We start from the raw sequence: 19,234 nt of genomic DNA on the forward strand, positions 1-19,234 counted from the left end.
GTTCTCTGCTTCTCAAGTACACCAATGGCTCGCTGATGAAAACCTGCCCCTTTAGGGCTAGCAAGCTTAGAAGGTGGCCAGGGCCACTTATTTGACTTCTTTGACTGGACTCCAAACCATATGAACCATCGACATTACATTCCTAATCCATGCACCGTATGTATAACAACCCAGAGTTGTCGAGATTCGCGTCTATGTGCAGATGCTCGTGTAAACTGATGCCTCATTCCTGGAGTTCATTTACCCAAATCCATCAAACGCCTGGTGCCTCCATGGTATATGCAAACCCCATCTCCCCTGCCCCTGCCACATGACATATATGCAACTCCGAATCCAGAACAACATACACCCACATTCGTCATTACTCAAACTTGACTGGGTGCAAGATCATGTTCGGGAGACACATCCTGCCTCCACCCAGCCCATCCTCTAACTCCCAATTGATCTCATCATTGCCGTTCTCCCTCCCAAGCCATCTCCTCCAAAGATAGCCCGCGAAACCAGCATTGGAATAATACGTGGCACCCCTGAAGACGTGCTCGCCAGGCCCGAACACGCTGCCGCCTTCACCATGGAAGTATCCGTGTCCGTGGTCCATACCCGCTTTCTCATCCGCCAAGCTGACGGGAGCATTATTGAAGATCTCGTCCGCATGGGCACTGGGCCAGTTCCGGTCAAAGTAGACTGGAATTGGTGCGTAGACTGCTTTGAGCCCGTAATGCAGTGCGATCGACGCGGGGAACATCTCGGGGAACATGGTATGTTTTTTGGCGTATGTCTCTTCGTGCATGAGCAGCAAAAGCCGACGGGACATGCGGGAGGCGGTAATCAAAGCGGCACGTGTTGGAGGCCGGCCGTCGCGCGTCACGTTGTAGCCTGTTATATCGTTATGGAAGGCCCAGCGGGTGTTTTCCGGATTGAAGAGTGGATTGAAAGTGATAAGATCGGTGATTTCGTCGGTGTGGTCGGAGATGGTCTGTTGTGGAATGTCGAGAAGTCGCTCAGTAGGTATTTGAGGGCCAACGATTGGCGTTTGGTTCGCAGCTCTCGTCTCCTCGACGACAGCTTGTGCATAGCGCTCGTAAGAATCGTCATATAACGACGGGATATAGAATCTCGCCGACCGTTCCCAGGCATGATCTTGGGGTTGCTGTTCCGCCCAAGACGAGATTTGAGATAGCAACTCGTGATAGTGTCCAGTAACTCTCATGTCCATCTCCCATTGCCAGAAATAGTCGTACTCAGGATGTCTCTCTGCGAAAATTTGCAGCGGAAAGTGCAATGACCGATATGCTTCGTAGATGTCGCCGCCCGAGAAATTCACAAGGCTGTCAGGAAATGGTGGTGGATAGATCAACTTCATCTGTGCCACGGACCAAAGCGTGCCCATTCCGGCGAACTCTTCTGGCAGACTGTCTCTCAGAACCTTGTTGTACAGTTCCGCGGAGGCCCAGATCGGAATCGTATCATCCTGGACGTGAATCAGGAAATGGACTGTATATTGTCCTCCCGTTGCCAACGCAAGTTCGCTAATAATGGCCCGGATCATAGCGATATGATATTTCGTGTATTTGAATGTGCTCCAGGTGCGGAAGACAAGGGCGCTCCGCGATGTGATTTGGCCAGAATTCTTTTGAAAGCATTTCGTTTGCGCATCGTGCCATCTCACGCCTCTCCAGTCAGTCACGGCCACCTCTTGCAGACCAATATTATCGCCTTTCAAGTCTGTGCCCAGCCCACCGAGTTCTTCAGCGACTCCTATGCCGTATGGTGCCAGCCGATTGACGCGGTCATAACAGACCCCGTCATTTAAACCAAGCTCTTTTTGGGATCCGAACAAAGGTGAGGACAAGCCCTGCGGTAGGCCTTGATACGCGGATATTGTGGGTGGGGGGACCATTCTCTCCTCGTCTAAATAGCATCGTCCGAAATTCGGCGGCAAGGGCGACACGAGCTCGAGAAGCCGGGGTTCGTCATGGTCGCCAGGATCAAAGGGGTCGAATGAGCTGGTCTTCTGCTCAGGCACGTACGCGGAGAAAGGGACTATGTTCTTGCGCCCACGATAGAAGCCGTGGAGTCTGGTAACCAGTTAGCTCAATGCTGTAGTCGCTGCATGTGCGCTGGGATAGTCTCACCTCGGAAACTGCTCCCACCAGAAGACTTCTCTGCCATTCCGCTCCACTGACTGACCCGGCGGGATTGGTCCATCTGGGACTATCGCGTCCGCTCCGTCTCCTTGGTCAACATCAGGTTCAGGAATCTCAAGGCGTCGATCGATGCGCGCAGGGGAGAGCGACCACCAAAGCGCGAGGACCGTCAGGAATGCGATCGCGCCTGCCGTCCATAATGCTCTCCTGGGCTTGAATCTCGAATGGCCCGGATGTCGTCCGTGACCCTCGCGCAGCCGTGGCGACCCACCAGGGCTCAGCAAACTGCTGCCCGAGGAGTCGCTGCTCCAGTCGCGTCTGTGGGTTGAGATCCAGGCCGAAGAGCTGAGCTTGTCGGTAAGGGACTTGGGCACGAGCTCGAACATGCCACAAGAGGCCAACGTCTGTGAGACGTCGGCGCAGGTTTCAGCTGTCACAACCTCGGGTCCGTGCAGTGGGGAGCAGCACAAATGCGATTTGTCAGCGGCTGTCCGGGTCGAAGCATCTGTACCGAGTACGTCGACGACGACAACATGGAGGAACGAGTGACAGTGAGCGCGAATCTACCGTGATAGACTTTCCGCCTACATTCGCCTCTACTGCGTTTACCTTCACTAGCGAAACGCAAGGCGCAGAGAATGCCGCCGCGACAAGTGTTTGACACGCCAACAGGCGCAATACCAAGACCTGCTAAAAGGCTTGGGCAGGTCCGAATTACAGGGGTGGGGAGCCTCTATCACCCCTCTTTCTAATTAAACGAATCCCGCTTAATATCCGGCCCTTGAACCCCCTCATCTGAACTCCTCACCATGAAGTTGAGCGATGATGGTAATGACGCCAGGTTGATGACATATGTGCGCACGAGCCCAGAGCATACAGTGTACAATACTCACAATCCCTTGTCATCAACAATCCAAGGTTCTTGTCTTATATCTGCTCGGAGACGTCGTGATCAGCATCATGCCCACTGCGGTTGTCACAGGAGCCAACTCTGGCATTGCCCACGCATTCGCCAACATATTAGTTGACGAGGTTAGCCAGACCTCAGCCAGAGAAGGTAAATCATTGCAAGAACCTGCGAAATGACGTCCCGGGTAGGGATATACGGTGTATGCCGTCGACCGAGACACGAATGAAGGCCTTCAGGCTCTGCAGGCAAAGAAAGCCCATGTTGCCGAAGTCGACGTGACTTCCCCTGAATCCATACAAAAGTTCAAGGACTCACTGGGTGAAACCACCATCGACCTCCTTCTCAACATAGCAGGTGTGACATCTCCAACTTCTGTCATGCTTTCGGAGAAGGGCCGAGCAAGTAACCGAGCTGTGGAACAGGTGTTGCCGCTGCACTCGAAGACGACAGCCTCACAACCAGTAATTTGCAAGTTTTTCAAAGGACATTTGCAGTCAACACTTTCGGGGTTTTCCTTCTGACACAGGCTCTTCTACCAAACGTCTTGAAGTCTTCAGACCCCAAGATTGGAATCGTCTCGAGCCGGGTAGGCTCTATAGCCGACAACTCTAGCGGCACGCATTACGCATACCGGAGTTCGAAAGCGGCCGTGAATTCCATCGGCAAGAGTCTGGCGGTCGAGTTGAAGGACAAAGGTGTCACGGTCATGCTGTTGCATCCTGGCTTCGTGAAGACGAATCTGCTGCCCACGGCGAAGATGCCTCCCGAGACAGTGATGCCTGAGGAAGCGGCGAGGAAGCTGTGGCAGAACATTGTCAGCAAGAAAACCATCGAAGACACGGGCAAGTTCTGGCATCGCGAGGGTTATGAGCTGCCGTGGTGAAAGAAATTGGCGATGGGCCCAGTACATACATAATGTCAACGAGTCGAACCCGCCCTCGCCGCATCTCGCGGTTGGGGATAAAGGAGCTGAGGGCGCCGAGACAAGCAGCCGTTGAGGACATTTGGTCCCTCTTGGGCTGTCACACATACCAGGTACCTAGTACTCTCCATACTGGGAAGCCGATAGGGTCCATCACCACTCCGTACCGAGTACACTGCCTCTAGTGCCTACAGTGTAGATACTCAGCTACGCAAGTACCCCGTAAGTGGTCCGGCTATGTTACTCCGTTTCTCCTACCGTGTCCGGAGAGGAGACCGTGGAGAGACGCTCAACCACCGGTCAATGTACGGAGTACCTCGGCTTTGATCGGCCACGCCGTCCTCCGAATCTTACCCCGTACATTCGTCTTAGAAATCAGAACCTGTCGGTCAGGTTCGACTATCACTTTCCAGTGGATAAGAACGTGTGTTTATATTGTCCTAGAGGTCCATAAAATCAGCGATCCTTGGGCGTTCCTGGCTTGAAGATCTGTGCGGTCGACACAAGCATCTCCACATTTGCTAGACAACAAGGTTAAGGACCTGGTTCACTTGCCAGGCATTTGGAGGATATTGAGAGCAGAAATTTACTGCTCCAGTGATTCTAAGACATTGCACGCGGAACACTTGCATCCAGCGATGGCATCGTCAAGCTCACCCAAGGCCGCGAACAATGGCGTCCCGAACTTGCCGTACTTCACGCCCGCTCACGCCGCAGATCCTGGTGTCCCGTTCACGCCATCCCCCAGTACACCGACGCTGTTCACGCCGTTGAAGATCCGCTCGAAGACACTGAAGAATCGCATCATAGTGGCTCCGATGTGCCAGTACTCGACGGCTCCTTCCGGCCCAGACGTCGGAAAACTGACCGATTACCACATTGCGACATTGGGTCACTATGCGCTTAAGGGAGCAGGGCTCGTCTTCATCGAGGCCACTGGCGTCCAGCCGAATGGCCGGATCACTCCAAATTGCCCTGGGCTGTGGAGTGATGCGCAGACCGAGAGCGTCAAGAGGGTCTCAGACTTCATTAAGTCTCAGGGCGCACTTTCCGGTATGCAGCTTGCTCATGCTGGGCGAAAGTCGGGTACCATGCCGCCGTGGGTGGCGGCATCGTTTAAGAAACCATCCCTGCGTGCAGGTAAGGACGTCGGCGGCTGGCAGGAGGACGTGGTAGGTCCAAGTGGTGGCCCTGAAAATAGCTGGGACGGCAAAGGATTGGCAGAGGACGGGGGTTTCTGGCCTCCGAGACAACTCACCGTGCAGGAGATCAAAGAAACTGTCGATGCGTTTGCACAGGCTGCAAGGCGGTCGGTGGAAGCTGGTATCGATGTGATTGAGATCCATGCCGCCCACGGCTATTTGATCCACCAGTTCCTCAGCCCCGTCACGAACAGACGCACTGATCAATACGGCGGGAGCTTTGAATACCGCACGCGTCTACTCGTCGAAATCGTCCAGGCAGTCCGGAAACAAATCCCGCAAGGTATGCCTCTATTTCTGCGGGTGAGCTCGACGGAATGGATGGAGGAAACGGACTTGGCCAAGCAGTTTGGCAGCTGGGACGTGGAGAGTACGATAAGATTGGCTAAAATGCTGCCTGGGTTGGGTGTGGATCTGTTGGACGTTAGTAGTGGCGGAAATCACCCCCAGCAGCGCATCAACATGTTTGCCTCGAAGGACTATCAAACAAAAATAGCACACCAGATCCGGCAAACGATGAAGGCCAACGGGTTGACTTTGTTCATTGGAGCAGTTGGGCTCATTACGGAGGCTGAACAGGCGAGGGATATTGTCGACGATCGAGATTCGGACAAGAGCATCGGGGAGGAGGCCAACGCGGCAAAGGAGATGACAGATGCTAAGGGTGGCAAGGAGCCGATGGCAGATGTTATTCTGGTGGCGCGACAGTTCATGAGGGAGCCTGAGTGGGTACTGAAGGTTGGGTGGAAGCTGGGAGTCGACGTGGCCTGGCCCAGTCAGTTTTTGAGAGTGAGGTTCCCAAAGTTGTAAAGCGTGGCATGGAGATATGAGGATAGAGGCAGAATGTTAGAGCATAGAAAGGGGAGGCAAGACGGCCTTGTTCGTGCCATCACAAGACCACTGCGCTTATAGACGGAATGAATTCTTGTCGTCGTCCTACACCATGCGGCGTTTGCAGCGCACCGGCTTCACAGGACTTCAGGCAGGTGGAGTTGCTGCGAAAATGAACAAGACGGTCCTGAGAGCACATGAGTTGCCCTAATGAACCAAGGTGCGTAGGAACAACGAGGTGATAGATACCTATTACCTTGTTCTGAATGGAAGTAGCAGGTGAAGAAAGCCGAAAAGAAGAGTTAAATGATTACGTCGTAGCGTCTGACTAAAGGCGATGCCGCATAAGTTTATTCTGAAATGACCCGACTATCAGTGTCAGACGAACTTGTTTTGGCGAATCGACCTTCAGTTTCCTTTCACTCTTTCCTCCACACGATCTCGCATCTCACATGCCAACGCTACACAATCATGCCACCCTGGTGACACTGTCACCTCCGTAAAAGTGTCCGAGTGCACTACTCGGCGGCGGACTTCCGAGATGTCGTTGGCAGCGTTACCCAAAGTGCGGAAAGTCTCAAAGCTGGGCCACGAAAGGTCTTTCTTCTCTTGACGCGGACCGGAACACGACAGAGCATGTCCATCACAACAGCAAGCAAGTCAATCGATTGCCCAAATCTGGCGCTGCCATGCCGCGTGGCCTCACCAGCAACTCGACTCAGCGAGAGGCACCTCTCAAGACATGTTTTCGCCGGAGGTAGCCACAGTAGATACTCGACCATTTAATGGTTTCCGGTAAGTCTCGAGACCTCGATCTCTAGGTGTACTGCTCGCTCGCCCAAACATTCCCAGTCTATGCTGCGGTGACTTGAAAATGCATTTCCCGATTCCACGCTGGCTATGTTGGTGTCTTTACTTGTTATATTGGGTCATCTCCTGCTCGCAGGCAAAGATGATCGTCAAACATGATGCCAGTTTCATCCCAGATATTGTCCTCCGGGTTACCATTGATACTATCAACTTGAGTTGTCAGCCTCGCCTTTCGACACTCATCAACGGCCAGTATCCTGCACCGCCAATATACCTCAAGCCTGAACAGACAACATGGATTCGAGTCTACAATGACGCAGATGTGAACACAACGGTGGTACGTTCATGGGTCATTGGAGGTCGCCTTCCGCACGATTACTGCTAACAGGCTACGGTCGTAGCACTGGCATGGGCTAACGTTGTCCACTGCACCATATGCCGATGGAGCGCCACAAGCGTCGCAATGGCCTATCCCGCCTGGGCACTTCTTCGATTATGAGCTTCACCCAATTGCCAGCGAGGCCGGAACATCCTTTAATCATTCCCACGTCGGCTTTCAGGCTATGACTGCCTCGGGGCCTTTGATTGTCATGGACTATCACGCCCCACCCTTCGATTACGACGAGGAAATCATCCTGCAGATCGGAGACTTTTACCTCGCGGATGACCACACTATGGAATCATGGCTGACGGGCTCTCCCAGCGTCTGGCCGGGAGACCCGACTTCACTGATGATCAATGGCCACAGCGGACTAGCCCCATACGCAGAAGCTACCAATGGGGTGGACCCCTCGTGTGAACCGTGGACGATGAATGTCGTGACAGGCAAGAGATATCGAGTCCGCGTTATTGGGAGCACGGCTCTATCACTGGTACTGTTCGGTATCATCGATCACGACAATCTGACCATCATTGAGACTGACAACTCCTATGTGCATCCTGTCGAGACGTCATATATGCAAGTGGGCACCGGGCAAAGATTCAGTTTCTTGCTGGATACAAAGGAGCAGAGCGAGTTGCAGCAGTTGGAAGGACATTCGAAGTACTGGATACAGTTTGCAACTCGCGAAGGCGCAGGCACGGTTTATGCATACGCGATTCTCAAGTACACGGACATTGATCTGACCCAGGGAGTGGACGTGGATGGTGCTTGTAATTACCCGACTGGGGCCGATATGTGGTGCCCTGGTAGTCCTCCTTCGACCCCAGTCATGGATTTACCCACAACTGTCACAGACTGGCTCGAGTATACTTTCAGGAATCCAGCCCTGCCTGGGTACGACAAGCCGCCGACTGACACAGAAGTGACCCGACGGATAAATATCAATACCGCACAGTATTTCGACTCTGATCTCGGGACCACCGTAATGAGGATGGCTCGCGGATCGTGGTTCGACAGCCCCCCTCTCGGGCCATCAAATCTGCACACCATATCTCGTTGAAATACTCCAAAATGGCTCCATCAATGGCCATGTCGTAGACCTCCGATCGGTTGATGCCGACTGCGGCAGAGATCCACATTCCTCGACGTATCCTGCCTGGATTGGCGAAGTCCTCGAGATTGTATGGGAGAATGAAGCGTCGTTCCCTGGCGGGATCTATGGACCCCATCCCCTGCACGCTCATGGTGGGCCATATTGGGATATGGGCTCTGGGTCGGGTTCATGGTCAGCTGAAACGCACGCAGAATTCTTGCGCAACCACTCCTTCAATGGGATGCCTTATCCTGGTTCTCGCCGCGATACAACCCTGCTCTACAAGTACGCGCTACAAGGTCAACAGGGGGTGACCAACGGATGGCGGGTCTGGCGTGTCCGCGTTACGGAAAAGAATGTTGGGGTCTGGATGATGCATTGCCATATCTTGCAGCATGTCATCATGGGCCAATCGACCGTATGGGTATTTGGAACGCCAGATGAGATAAAAGCGCATATGGTGCCTGTCAACGGAAGTTTGGACGGGTATTTCACGTATGGCGGCGATGTTGTTGGCAGGACCGGTGAGGAAGAGAGGGGGATCATGGTTGCGCACTTTTTCGATGAGTAGAGCTATCCTTCCAGAGATCCGGAATAAGACACCGTACAATGAACGACTCTTCTGAAAAGTTATTCAAGCTGATGTGCAACAAAGGCAAGCCACTGTGGAGGACCACTGACACGCCCAGCCATCAGCTTCATGACATCTCGGTAAAGCTTTTGCTAATGTCACTACTATCCATTTCCACCAGGCCGGCGGAGGGTGCTTTGATAACGTGCAGAGCTCAACCGAATTCAATCTACCGTTGCAAGGCTGCTCAGACCTTCAGATTGGCCTAAAGCATTGCAGAGGTCGAGATGGCTTGGGGCACAACTGCCGAAGCCTAGGCGCCGGCGCCAAGGCACTCCGAGGTGGACATTCCACACCGATAGACATACCGATGTTGAAAGAGGGGCTTTCTTGAGGCTTGTTGAGGCAACAATCCCCGTCTTTTCCATCCCCAAGCTGCATGGCACCATCCAATTGTCCTTACGCTTTCGAGGTTGGCAAGTTGATCTCCCGCTCCGGACTCGAAGCGGACAGTTTCTTGTGGTAACGACGTTTCCTACAGCACGCTGCCAGCATGTTAGGCGACCCTCGACCATTTATCTGTGAGCCTTGAAGCTGGTGCACGTTTCATCACACGTGGCCGAACAACCAGGATTCCACCGTGCATTCGCAGAAACAGCTATCAAGGAAAAGCTCGCGATGGTCGCCAGTACCGACGCGCCACCTGACTGTCGACCCCGGACAGCCAAGAGGTTACGCCCGGTCAAGGCTTTCTCCTTCCCTCCCATTCGTTCAGCACCCAGCTTTTCCACCGCCGCCCCAGATTCCAAGACAGACTTCGTGCTTGGCTTGCCTCTCACAGTCTTCCAGAAGCCTATCATGACGTCGGGGGAAAATCGACTTTTCCTGGCCACCTCCGCTCCTTCAGAGATCTTGCTCGCTAGGAGAGGCATCATGATGTCCCGGTCGCGCCAGCCGATGCATATCGGATGAGAGACCACACAGAGAGCCACCACACGGGATATGCGACTTGTTGGCGAGTCTACAACGTGTATCCCCAGGTTGTGGGGCAATGTAAGTTAGTTTGAGCGTCACGAACGTCCTTGCCATCTTCTATCATAAATAAACCACGCGGGCCGTTGTGACGTCTAGCTCCTACATATCCAAACCTCTCCTCCTCACTCCCTCGAAGTTTGAGCTCCCCTTCTTCCTACTAGCTCCTAAAAATGGCAGGTATTACAGCCGCAACGCTGAAAGCTGAGGCATTCGATCACCTTGACCTGGATCCTACCAAAAGTGAATCCTCCGGAGACGAGGTCGATTGGACGGAGGCAGAAGAGACGGCCATAAGAAGGAAGATTGATCGACGCATTGTACCCCTCGTCACCGTGCTGTACCTCTTCTGCTTCCTCGACCGCGCCGTGAGTTTCCCCCGCTCCAGATGAGTTTCCGTCCTTGAAGAGGCTGTGTTGTTGCGCTGTCGATAAGGCAACGGACTGATCAGGTTTGCGCAGAATATCGGAAATGCCAGAATTCAGGGCATGGCCAAAGACCTCGACCTCGTCGGCTATCGCTTCAACTGGGCTCTCAGCGTCTTCTACATCATCTACCTCCTTGTTGAGGTGCCCAGTAACATTCTCCTGAAACATGTCGGTCCACGGTACTACATTCCCGGATTGGTGTTCGGATTCGGGTTTATATCTATCTGCACGGCATTCGTGAAGAACTTCAACGAGCTGTGCGTGGCAAGAGCATTCCTGGGTGTTTTTGAAGGTGGCACCATGCCCGGAATTTCCTTCTTCCTCAGCACGTTCTACAAGCGACGAGAACTGTACTTCCGCATCGGAATTTTCATCTCGGCCGCATCGATCGCTGGAGCTTTTGGAGGCTTGTTCGCGACAGCCTTGGCGTAGGTCGTTCCTGGGTCTTGTTTGAAGATGAGCCACTAACGATATTGCAGCCGGATTCCTCGCTGGGGAACCGAGTCTACACCTATCCATACGTGAGTACAAAATCGCCTGGACCAAACCGTTTCACGGCTGATTGTGCGACATAGCTGGCGGAATATCTTCTTCTTCGAAGGACTGGTAAGCCTCGACGAGGGTCGTATAGCAGACATGTGCTGACTCGTTACAGCTGACATGCGTCCTTGCCGCTGGAGCTCCCGCGTTGATGCCGTCAAATCCGCTAACATGCAAGTTCCTCACCGAACGAGAGCGTCATATCGCCCATCACCGCTTGATCCGGGAGCACCGAGCCGTAAGTCTGCCACGTGGACTTCCGAGTAGAGCTAACGAGAGCGATAGGATCCGATGGAGAAAGTCCAGTGGCACCACGTCAAAGCCGCCATTTTCAACATCAACAACAACCTTGCTGCTTTCGGTTTCTTCCTGATCAACATTACCGTACAGGGCTTGTCCATCTTCATGCCAACAATTCTGGCAGATCTCGGCTGGACCGCAACAAAGGCACAACTGTACTCGGTCCCGCCCTATGTGGCCGCATGCCTGATTGCAATTTTGATCGCTTATATTAGCGACAAGACCCGTCGGCGTGGCATCTACCTCGCCTTGGCCACTTTCCTGCCCATCGCCGGCTTTTCCATCCTCAGATGGAGCACCAACTCGAATATCCGCTACATGGCTGTCTATTTCATCACCACGGGTGCCTTCCCTGGTGGGCCTGGATTCCTGTCCTGGGGGATTAACAGTAAGTCGATGACGTGAGAACTATATGGCAGCTGTTTGCTAACGCTGAGTAGATTCTGCTGGGCCTGCAGTACGAGCTGTTGCAACTGCATGGATTGTGTCGATTGGAACGCTAGGCGGCGTCCTCGCCACGTGAGTGTTCCAGTAAAGCGTTTTTGGCAGGCCGGACTTGCTGACCATAACTAGATGGACATACCTCATTCGCGATGCGCCACGATATCCAATTGGCCACAGCATCAACCTCGGAGCTCAGATCCTTGTGCTTTGCGTCGCTACCTTTGGCATTGTGTATAACATGCGTGAGAACAAGGCCAGAGATCAGGGCAAGAGAAATCATCGGCTGGATGGCTTGAATGACGCGGAGAAGCGAGACCTTGGCCACAAACATCCGGACTTCAGGTACATTCCTTGAGTGCCATGGGAGGCATGGTTGGCGGGGAAATGCAGTGAAGTCGCTGCCGAGAATGGCTGTACTTGGTAGTAGCAGGTGACAGCAGCAATCTTCGCTGTCTCCAATGCATATCTGGTGATGTTCAACCTGTGGCGGACGGCTTGCTAGAAACGTCCAGAAAACCAACCAAAGCTTCGGATATTCTTATCCGCGCGCATGTGACACGCCGGACTTCTTTCTAGCCAATCAGAGGGTACCGTTCACATAGTGCGTCATGGAAGAAGTGGCGCGCCGAGGTCGCCGCGAAGCTCTTTAATGCCTGCATCGACATCTGTCATTCTCGGCCTCATCTCTAACTCACAAACACGTTGTTCACCACGCACACGGTCGGAAGGGTATCGCCAACATGTCCTTCGTACTCAGGAGACCCTTTGCGGTCTCCTCAACTGCCTTCAAACAATTCAGCAAGCCATCCAATGTCATCCGAGCGTTCCACTCATCAAGCCCGAAATCATCCAACTTCTTCAATCCTCGGCCTCTCACATCGACCTCAAACGCACAGTCACTCCTCAAATCACAAGCTCTGCGCAATGGCTTCAAGCGTAGCTACCAGACCCCTTCATATCAGCCTGCGAACCCCGCGGCAAGCGGCAACCTGACCCAACGGCTGGTCATGGGCGCTGCTCTGGTCGGCGGAACCATCCTCGCCACAAACCTAATCTTCAACCGCGAGACGAGAGAAGATGGCGGCATGCCTCCCTTCGAGCGAGAATACCTGAATCAGACATTCATGCACACGGGTCTGGGAGTGGGCATCATTGCGCTTGCCGCCCGGACGCTGCATCAAAGCGGATGGAGTTACAGACTGATGGCAACAAACCCATGGTTGGTCGTGGGTCTGGGTCTCGCCGCTAGCTTTGGTACCATGTACGGCACGTTTTATACGCATCCAGACAAGTAAGTCGGGCATCAGCACCATTTTTCAATTAAGGAGTTCTGACAGATTTGCAGCTACATCCAAAAGTACGCCCTCTGGACCGCCTTCAACGTCACTCAAGCCGCCATCCTCACTCCCCTGATGTTCATGTCACCGGCGATCCTGGCGCGTGCCGGTCTCTACACGGTCGGCATGATGGGTTCAATTGCGTTTATCGGCGCCACGGCAAAGCAAGAGAAGTACTTATATCTGGGCGGCCCTCTGCTCGCTGGCGTCGCCATCGTCGCCATCTCCGGTTTTGCGCCTTTGGTCCTCCCCGCAACTGCCGTGAGGACGTTGGCTTGGACCGAGAATATCTGGCTGTATGGTGGTCTTGCCGTGTTTGGCGGCTTCACCTTGTATGATGTGCAGAAGATCCTGCATCATGCTAGGATGAGTGAGAGAGGGTTAGTGAGGAAGGATGTTGTCAATGAGAGTATTTCATTGGAACTGGACTTTTTGAACATCTTCATCCGCATGGTCCAGATTTTGTCAATGAGGCAGAACAACAGGAGATAAGGGTCAGGCGAAAGTGCTTACAGAGACCGGCAATGCCAACAGCGAGGTGCCGCATGGGTGAGAAGCACTGGCAGGGCCCGGCCCATCCGTCTCTGGGAAATATGGACCCTCTCGTGTTGAAGGGGGGACTTTATGGAATCTTGCCGACGAGGAATTTGGAAGGAAATTAGCCAGAACACAGCAAGAAGTTGGACCATCTCAGGAGGAATGAAAGTATATTTCCACTCCATTGCTTTCATCCTCGAGCATCTCAGAGAGTGTGCCTGTAACAAGAGCCATAATTCCTAACATTTGAGGGCAACGAATGTCGTTCCGTGGAGTCATGATCTATCGGCTATAGTCCAAGAGCCGGGATCTGCTTCCGGTATATTTTGCAGCGAGACCTCGCGCGATCGGATACGCTTGGTGTGTGTAAGCCTGTCGGTGTGCCTATAGTTTCCTATTGATGGAGTACGTCCCTGGGATCATTCCAATGGAACTGTCTACCCGACAGAGCCGGGGTTCAGAACCCAGATCTTCACAAAGTGCAGACAGATGCATCCATACCTACCGTGCCTCCATACGCGTTATTTGACCAAACAGCCCCGGCCCCCAAATCCAACCATGAGGACTCCCCTGGAGGACTCCGTACCTCGTAGCGCAGACGTGTAAGTAGCCGTCGCCAAATCTTGACCCACTTTCGTTTCATCTGTATTCCACCGTGTTATACCGTGAAGCCGGATGGATATTGCTTGCACAGCCTCAGTGACTTCCCCTTTGCACCGTCAGAGCAAGGAATGTACGGAGTACTGCTTGCTGTCTCCAGAGAAGGCAATGCATATATATATCTTGTTTGAAACCGCCATGAATCTCTCGTTCCTAAAGAATACTTCGGGTACTTGCTCGTCGAAACTACAAACTAGACGTTCCACCCGACGCTCAGTGCACACCAAAGTTGAAAGTCCAAGGCTCGCTGCTTCTGAGCCAAATTGAGTACATACCCCTGCAGCCCTTTCCTTCTTACTACATAGCACGATGTCCGGCCGGAGCGCCCCCCTCTCGCCAGAGCTCCTCAGCAATGTTGCATCCTTTTCGGCATCGTGATGTTCATTGTTGGCATCTATGCGCTTTGGCAAACCCGTCGGGCTAATCGAGTCCGTCAAGGTATATTGCTCGCGTGCTCGCGAGGGAGTTGACCGTCCTAATTGACCAGAGTGTAGAACTCGGAGTCGAGCTGCGGCGTCAAACCACCGACGCATCCGACCAAGTCTGATGATCCCTGGCGCCAATACTCGTGCCACTGCACCGCTGTAAACACCACAGGAGACCTCAAGGTTTGCCGCGGGTTCAGGGGTCGATGACTTTACCGACGGACAACATTTTGGCAACGCAAGAGATGCATTGTACTCTGCGTAAGAGCGAGGCATCGGCTCGGTAGAAGGCGCAAGGCAAATCAGCCAGAGTTCCATCCCTTCAGGAATGATAGCATGTTTGCACCAAGTTGGTCGATGACATATCCACCCTCAAGCAAGACAAGGGTGGGTATGCCCTTGAGCGCATGTCTCGTTGTCCTCGAGATGATCTCGTAGTCTTCCGTGTGGATCTGGAAATGGCCTAATGGATCGGAATGGAACGTGTCGAACCCGAGGCTGATGATGAGGAAGTCGGGGTTGAAATCGACCAGTTTCTGCTGTCCGTAGTCGAGTTTCTCCAAGTATTCTTCGATGGAGCTGCCGACTTTGAGGGGCAGATTGATGTTTGTGCCTTCGGCATCGCCGTTGCCTGTTTCGTCTGCCGCGCCTGTGTAGTATGGCTGGTGGATTGTCAATAACCGTCTTAGCATAGTAGGTGTTTGGGGTTGGTATTGTTGCGGAGTAATAAATAGAATAAATGCGTGGATCGCAGCTAGCTCAACTGCCACGGAAATGGGGAACTAGGAGGAACTTACAAACTCATCTTCTCCATGGATGCTCACATAGAGGACCCTTGGATCGGCGTAGAATATCTCCTGCGTCCCATTGCCGTGATGAAAGTCGATGTCGAGGATGCCGACTTTCGCCTCCGGATGCCCTGACCGCCACGTGCTCACAGCAAGGGCGGCGTTGTTGATGTAGCAGTAGCCGCCTGCCCGCTGGCCGTCGCAGTGATGTCCTGGAGGCCTGCACAGTGCTACCGCCGTGTCAATGTCGTTGGGAAGGTTGGCAAACCCAGCGAGCATGTCTGTGCCTTCACTGGCTAGATTCGCGGATGCGACGATAGCTTTGTAGCTGTCTGACATGATGCCGCTGCTCATGTCGAAGGCATAGTACCCTGCACGCGCGAAGGGGTCTTTGGGTGGTCGTAGGGGCTTCCCGGTTGTGGTGGGATAGACGAAGCATTCTGGCAGGACGTGGCCGTCTTGCTTGATCAAGCCCGCGTCTAACCATGTCTGGAATATATCGCGCAAGTGTTGCAAATAGTCCGGGGAGTGAGTCGCCGAGGTGAATTCCAGCAGCCGAGTGATTCGACGGTCGTCCTGAGGAGACGCAAACTCAATCGTGCGAAGCTCATATTTGGAAGAGCGCAAAGCTTTCAGGATTGCTTCGAGTCGTTCGGGCGACTCGAGTGCAGGGATGAGCTTCGAGCCCAGGAGTTCGACGGTCTGGTGGAGGAGAGTGTCAGGGTCCCACAGGATCACCAGCATCTTCGACGAAGTTCGCTGTCTGCGCCGCTTTCGGAAGCATGGCAGGAATGGCTGATCTAGGACGCGTGAAATCCAGTAACAGAGTCTCGTCGCGAGGACATGTGCCGTTGGTGGTGCCAGGATAAAGTGAGGTTGAGAATGAGGTCTCACAGCCCGATTGTGCGGCTTGGACGCGGAGTTTTCCGATAGACGGCGTCTGCCGAGCGCGCACGTGATGTTGCTGGAGAGTCACTTGTCGATGCCCGACGCCAGATCCTCAGTAGTTGGGTCCGTACATGTCACTATACATTGGACCTTGTGGCGGGACAGAAGAGCGATGATGCCGGGTCTCAATCGAGGGGACTGACTGCATCTCGGTGTCTGCAGGGGTCAGACCTTTGTTCATAGCATCAAAGGCGCAACAGTGAAGAACTTACGGCCATTCAGGACCTGTTCCAAAACTGCATTCTTTTGCCGGAGCTTGCTGCACGTATCCTTCATACTCTGAAGAGACCGTTGCTTCGTTTTGTCAAAATTGTCAAGAAAGATTGCCATGCTGGCCATGAAAGCGCTGCCTATAGACGCCGCTGTTAAATCCAGGAGCCGACGAGGGACGAGTCCACTTACTTGGTTGTACAAGATCTGCCGCTAGCTTTTCCGACATATCGGCGGCATTTGATGATCGAGGCAGAGAATTGAGCGCGACGTTTTGAACAGCCCGTATATACTGCTCCACCAGTGGCAAGACGTCTCTACCAAGTGAACTGTTGTCGCTAAGAGGGGTCCCTGGAAACGAGGCCGACATCGCGGGCTGAACTTGCAGAGGAACGGGTTCGGAAGCAGGTACCATCGCCGCAGTGTCCGTGTCCACTATGTCAAACGTGATCATAGGATGAGTTTCGAAACCTGCTTGATCCAGCGCATCAGTACCTTGCTGCAACGTCAATCCGTTGTCGAAGATCGCTTGGTCAGTCATGATACCCTCTGGTAGCACGCCCGGGTGCATTCCAAATTGATTGAAGCCCGTTGGTAAAGGCTGCATGACCGGTTCCGGCATAGGATACCCAAAGGCTGTATCGGTGGGATCTCCCGAGAATGTCTGGTTCGAGTTTGCGAGGCCCATGCCATGCGAGGCGTGCAACGGGATTGGCCCGTGCGCGAAGGTATTGAATTGACTCTGTGCTGGTACAGTGTTGAAGGGTGGTGAGCCATGGGGCTGGCCTTGTTGGAAGTGGCTGGGGATACCAACAGTAATACTTGGGTCGTCGTTGGGTCCGTGTGCAACTGCTTGCTGATTTTGAAAGAAGCCGGCCTGCATGGAATCTGACATCCCCCGCGCATCTTGCATTCTGCCTGTGAGGAGACCTTCTCTGCTGGACGTCCTTCGCATCTCTGAGCTCAGGTCGTTGAAGCTGAAGGCCGGATCCAAGGTGGATGCTCCGGAGGGATCCGAGAACTCTTGCTTAAACTGTGGGCGTGGTCTGTCGGCGAAGGAGGTTGATCTGGATCTTGATCGGGAGCGACTGACTTCTCGTCGAGCAAAGCGGCGAAGGTTGCGATCCTCGTGCGGCTGGAGATTCCCTCGTTCGTCCACGGAAGAGCGCGGCCGCCGACCAGGACGACTAACGTCGAGCACGGTCTTGCCAGCTTGCGCAATCTGCGCCAGTCTCTCGTCTCGGTTCGTGTACTTCGAAAAGCCCCATTGCTTGATCTTGCGCTCCCATTGACGAGGCGTGGCGTTGAAGTTGTAGTGGTGTTTCATGTACTCGGCCGCTTCTTTGCGAGTCATGTTGCGGTCGATGTAACATACTCGGAAGTTCTCCTTCTGCTCCTCCCAGTCCTTGTCGTCATGGTGCGTGTCTAGAGCTTGTGAGTCGTCGTCTGAAGCCATGATCGGAGTGAGATCCGAGATGTTCCTTGTGATGCGGATCTGGATCGGCAATCCCAGCCTGATCGCGCATCACCCAGCCCACGAGGTTTTCTCTCGAGATGAGCTTGTTTATGTCGTTGAAATCCAGACGTCGAAAGCGTGGATTGCTGATCCCACAAGCGAGACACAAGTCAGTTGCACAACATGGGAATGTGTTGTTATTGGCATGGAGAGATAGCGCTGACCAATACTCCGTCCTCTAGCCGCACCACTCGAGCGCCGTGTTGCCGCCTCTTGGTCGTTTTGGCCCCCATCAGGCGCCCTGCGGCTGAGCGAATGGTGAGGCACTGGAGGGGCTCTTCTAGGGGCTCTTCTAGGGGCTCGGGAGGGTTCGAGTTCCCGGCACGATCCAGGACTTGAGGCGTCGAATCACACGTGGCCAACCAAACGTTTGGGCACGCGTGTGGCGCTGTTGAGGCGTCGAGTAGAAAGTGTGGCTAGAGATTGCGATCGATGGTTGTGCGTGCATGACTCGAATGCTTCTCCCTATTCCCGCGCTTGTACCTTTAGGCTTGCGGTTCTTTCGAATGCCTAAATACCTGCCTATTTCCTCTTCATCTTTGCCTTCACTTACCTCGTGCCCCCTTCTCCCGTCATCAACCAACCACTGTTCACCGAGTCGGCAAACAAGGCAGTTTCTGCCTAGCGCCCTTTTCTACCTACCGGCAAGCCGTGCCTACGGAGTACTTCCACCGACCTCCGACTATGATGCCGCATTGTGTACTCCGTACTTGACTAACTCTGCTGGGGTCCTTGAGACTCTTCTGGCGTCCCAAATCCTCATCTGGAGCCGTCTCTGAATGGAACTTCTGAGAGCTCCAAGAACCGTTCATTGACCGAGTCTCTGAGACAAGGTGAGTGATTTTTGGGGTGATTTGGATGCTAATGATGGGTACCATAACTGCAAGCTCGACATTCCTTTTGTTCATATATCGTCAATCTTGCCACTGCATGAGGACTACAACTCATTGCGGTCTATGATTCCGGTCCTCATCGATGCGACTGTCACTGTGTTGTCTTCTTATGCACGTGTTGGGAGCTATTGGCTCAATCATCAACACAATCTGGGGCTATGCTTTCACCATAGTGCGGAAGCTGATCGATACCACCTACGAATTGTGTAGTTACGTCTTGGACCCTATGCTGTTGTGTGAGTATACAGCCTCGGTACTACTGGAGAGTATCCAAGGCAACCACTAATATCATAGTCTTCACTGTTCAC

The 19,234-nt window shown here is 53.5% G+C and overlaps 8 protein-coding genes across 8 annotated transcripts; 5 read left to right on the top strand and 3 right to left on the bottom strand.

Annotated features, from left to right (window-relative positions):
* Nucleotides 1–361: 361 nt before the first annotated feature.
* Nucleotides 362–2,533, bottom strand: A1O7_02015 (uncharacterized protein; the record flags this gene model as incomplete). Its single annotated transcript, XM_007756051.1, has 2 exons — nucleotides 362–2,078; nucleotides 2,136–2,533. The coding sequence occupies 2 exons, from the start codon at nucleotides 2,531–2,533 to the stop codon at nucleotides 362–364; spliced, it is 2,115 nt and encodes a 704-aa protein (XP_007754241.1).
* Nucleotides 2,534–3,107: 574 nt separating this feature from the next.
* A1O7_02016 (uncharacterized protein) lies at nucleotides 3,108–3,940 on the top strand (the record flags this gene model as incomplete). Its single annotated transcript, XM_007756052.1, has 3 exons — nucleotides 3,108–3,179; nucleotides 3,246–3,411; nucleotides 3,480–3,940. 3 exons carry the CDS (start codon nucleotides 3,108–3,110, stop codon nucleotides 3,938–3,940), a joined length of 699 nt encoding a protein of 232 aa, XP_007754242.1.
* A 677-nt stretch (nucleotides 3,941–4,617) lies between these two features.
* On the top strand, nucleotides 4,618–5,991 carry A1O7_02017 (oxidoreductase; the record flags this gene model as incomplete). Its single annotated transcript, XM_007756053.1, has 1 exon — nucleotides 4,618–5,991. One exon carries the CDS (start codon nucleotides 4,618–4,620, stop codon nucleotides 5,989–5,991), a length of 1,374 nt encoding a protein of 457 aa, XP_007754243.1.
* Nucleotides 5,992–6,964: 973 nt separating this feature from the next.
* A1O7_02018 (uncharacterized protein) lies at nucleotides 6,965–8,868 on the top strand (the record flags this gene model as incomplete). The annotated part of the gene is made up of 3 exons (XM_007756054.1): nucleotides 6,965–7,159; nucleotides 7,224–8,098; nucleotides 8,334–8,868. 3 exons carry the CDS (start codon nucleotides 6,965–6,967, stop codon nucleotides 8,866–8,868), a joined length of 1,605 nt encoding a protein of 534 aa, XP_007754244.1.
* Nucleotides 8,869–10,073: 1,205 nt separating this feature from the next.
* A1O7_02019 (uncharacterized protein) lies at nucleotides 10,074–11,967 on the top strand (the record flags this gene model as incomplete). Its single annotated transcript, XM_007756055.1, has 7 exons — nucleotides 10,074–10,268; nucleotides 10,362–10,756; nucleotides 10,904–10,934; nucleotides 10,984–11,106; nucleotides 11,154–11,556; nucleotides 11,609–11,687; nucleotides 11,742–11,967. The coding sequence occupies 7 exons, from the start codon at nucleotides 10,074–10,076 to the stop codon at nucleotides 11,965–11,967; spliced, it is 1,452 nt and encodes a 483-aa protein (XP_007754245.1).
* A 385-nt stretch (nucleotides 11,968–12,352) lies between these two features.
* On the top strand, nucleotides 12,353–13,441 carry A1O7_02020 (uncharacterized protein; the record flags this gene model as incomplete). Its single annotated transcript, XM_007756056.1, has 2 exons — nucleotides 12,353–12,903; nucleotides 12,958–13,441. 2 exons carry the CDS (start codon nucleotides 12,353–12,355, stop codon nucleotides 13,439–13,441), a joined length of 1,035 nt encoding a protein of 344 aa, XP_007754246.1.
* A 1,432-nt stretch (nucleotides 13,442–14,873) lies between these two features.
* On the bottom strand, nucleotides 14,874–16,103 carry A1O7_02021 (uncharacterized protein; the record flags this gene model as incomplete). Its single annotated transcript, XM_007756057.1, has 2 exons — nucleotides 14,874–15,233; nucleotides 15,369–16,103. 2 exons carry the CDS (start codon nucleotides 16,101–16,103, stop codon nucleotides 14,874–14,876), a joined length of 1,095 nt encoding a protein of 364 aa, XP_007754247.1.
* A 381-nt stretch (nucleotides 16,104–16,484) lies between these two features.
* A1O7_02022 (uncharacterized protein) lies at nucleotides 16,485–17,973 on the bottom strand (the record flags this gene model as incomplete). The annotated part of the gene is made up of 2 exons (XM_007756058.1): nucleotides 16,485–16,657; nucleotides 16,710–17,973. The coding sequence occupies 2 exons, from the start codon at nucleotides 17,971–17,973 to the stop codon at nucleotides 16,485–16,487; spliced, it is 1,437 nt and encodes a 478-aa protein (XP_007754248.1).
* Nucleotides 17,974–19,234: the final 1,261 nt, after the last annotated feature.

The sequence above is a fragment of the Cladophialophora yegresii genome (assembly GCF_000585515.1).
Source record: "Cladophialophora yegresii CBS 114405 chromosome Unknown aczIN-supercont1.2, whole genome shotgun sequence".
NCBI classification, from domain to species: Eukaryota; Fungi; Ascomycota; class Eurotiomycetes; order Chaetothyriales; family Herpotrichiellaceae; genus Cladophialophora; species Cladophialophora yegresii.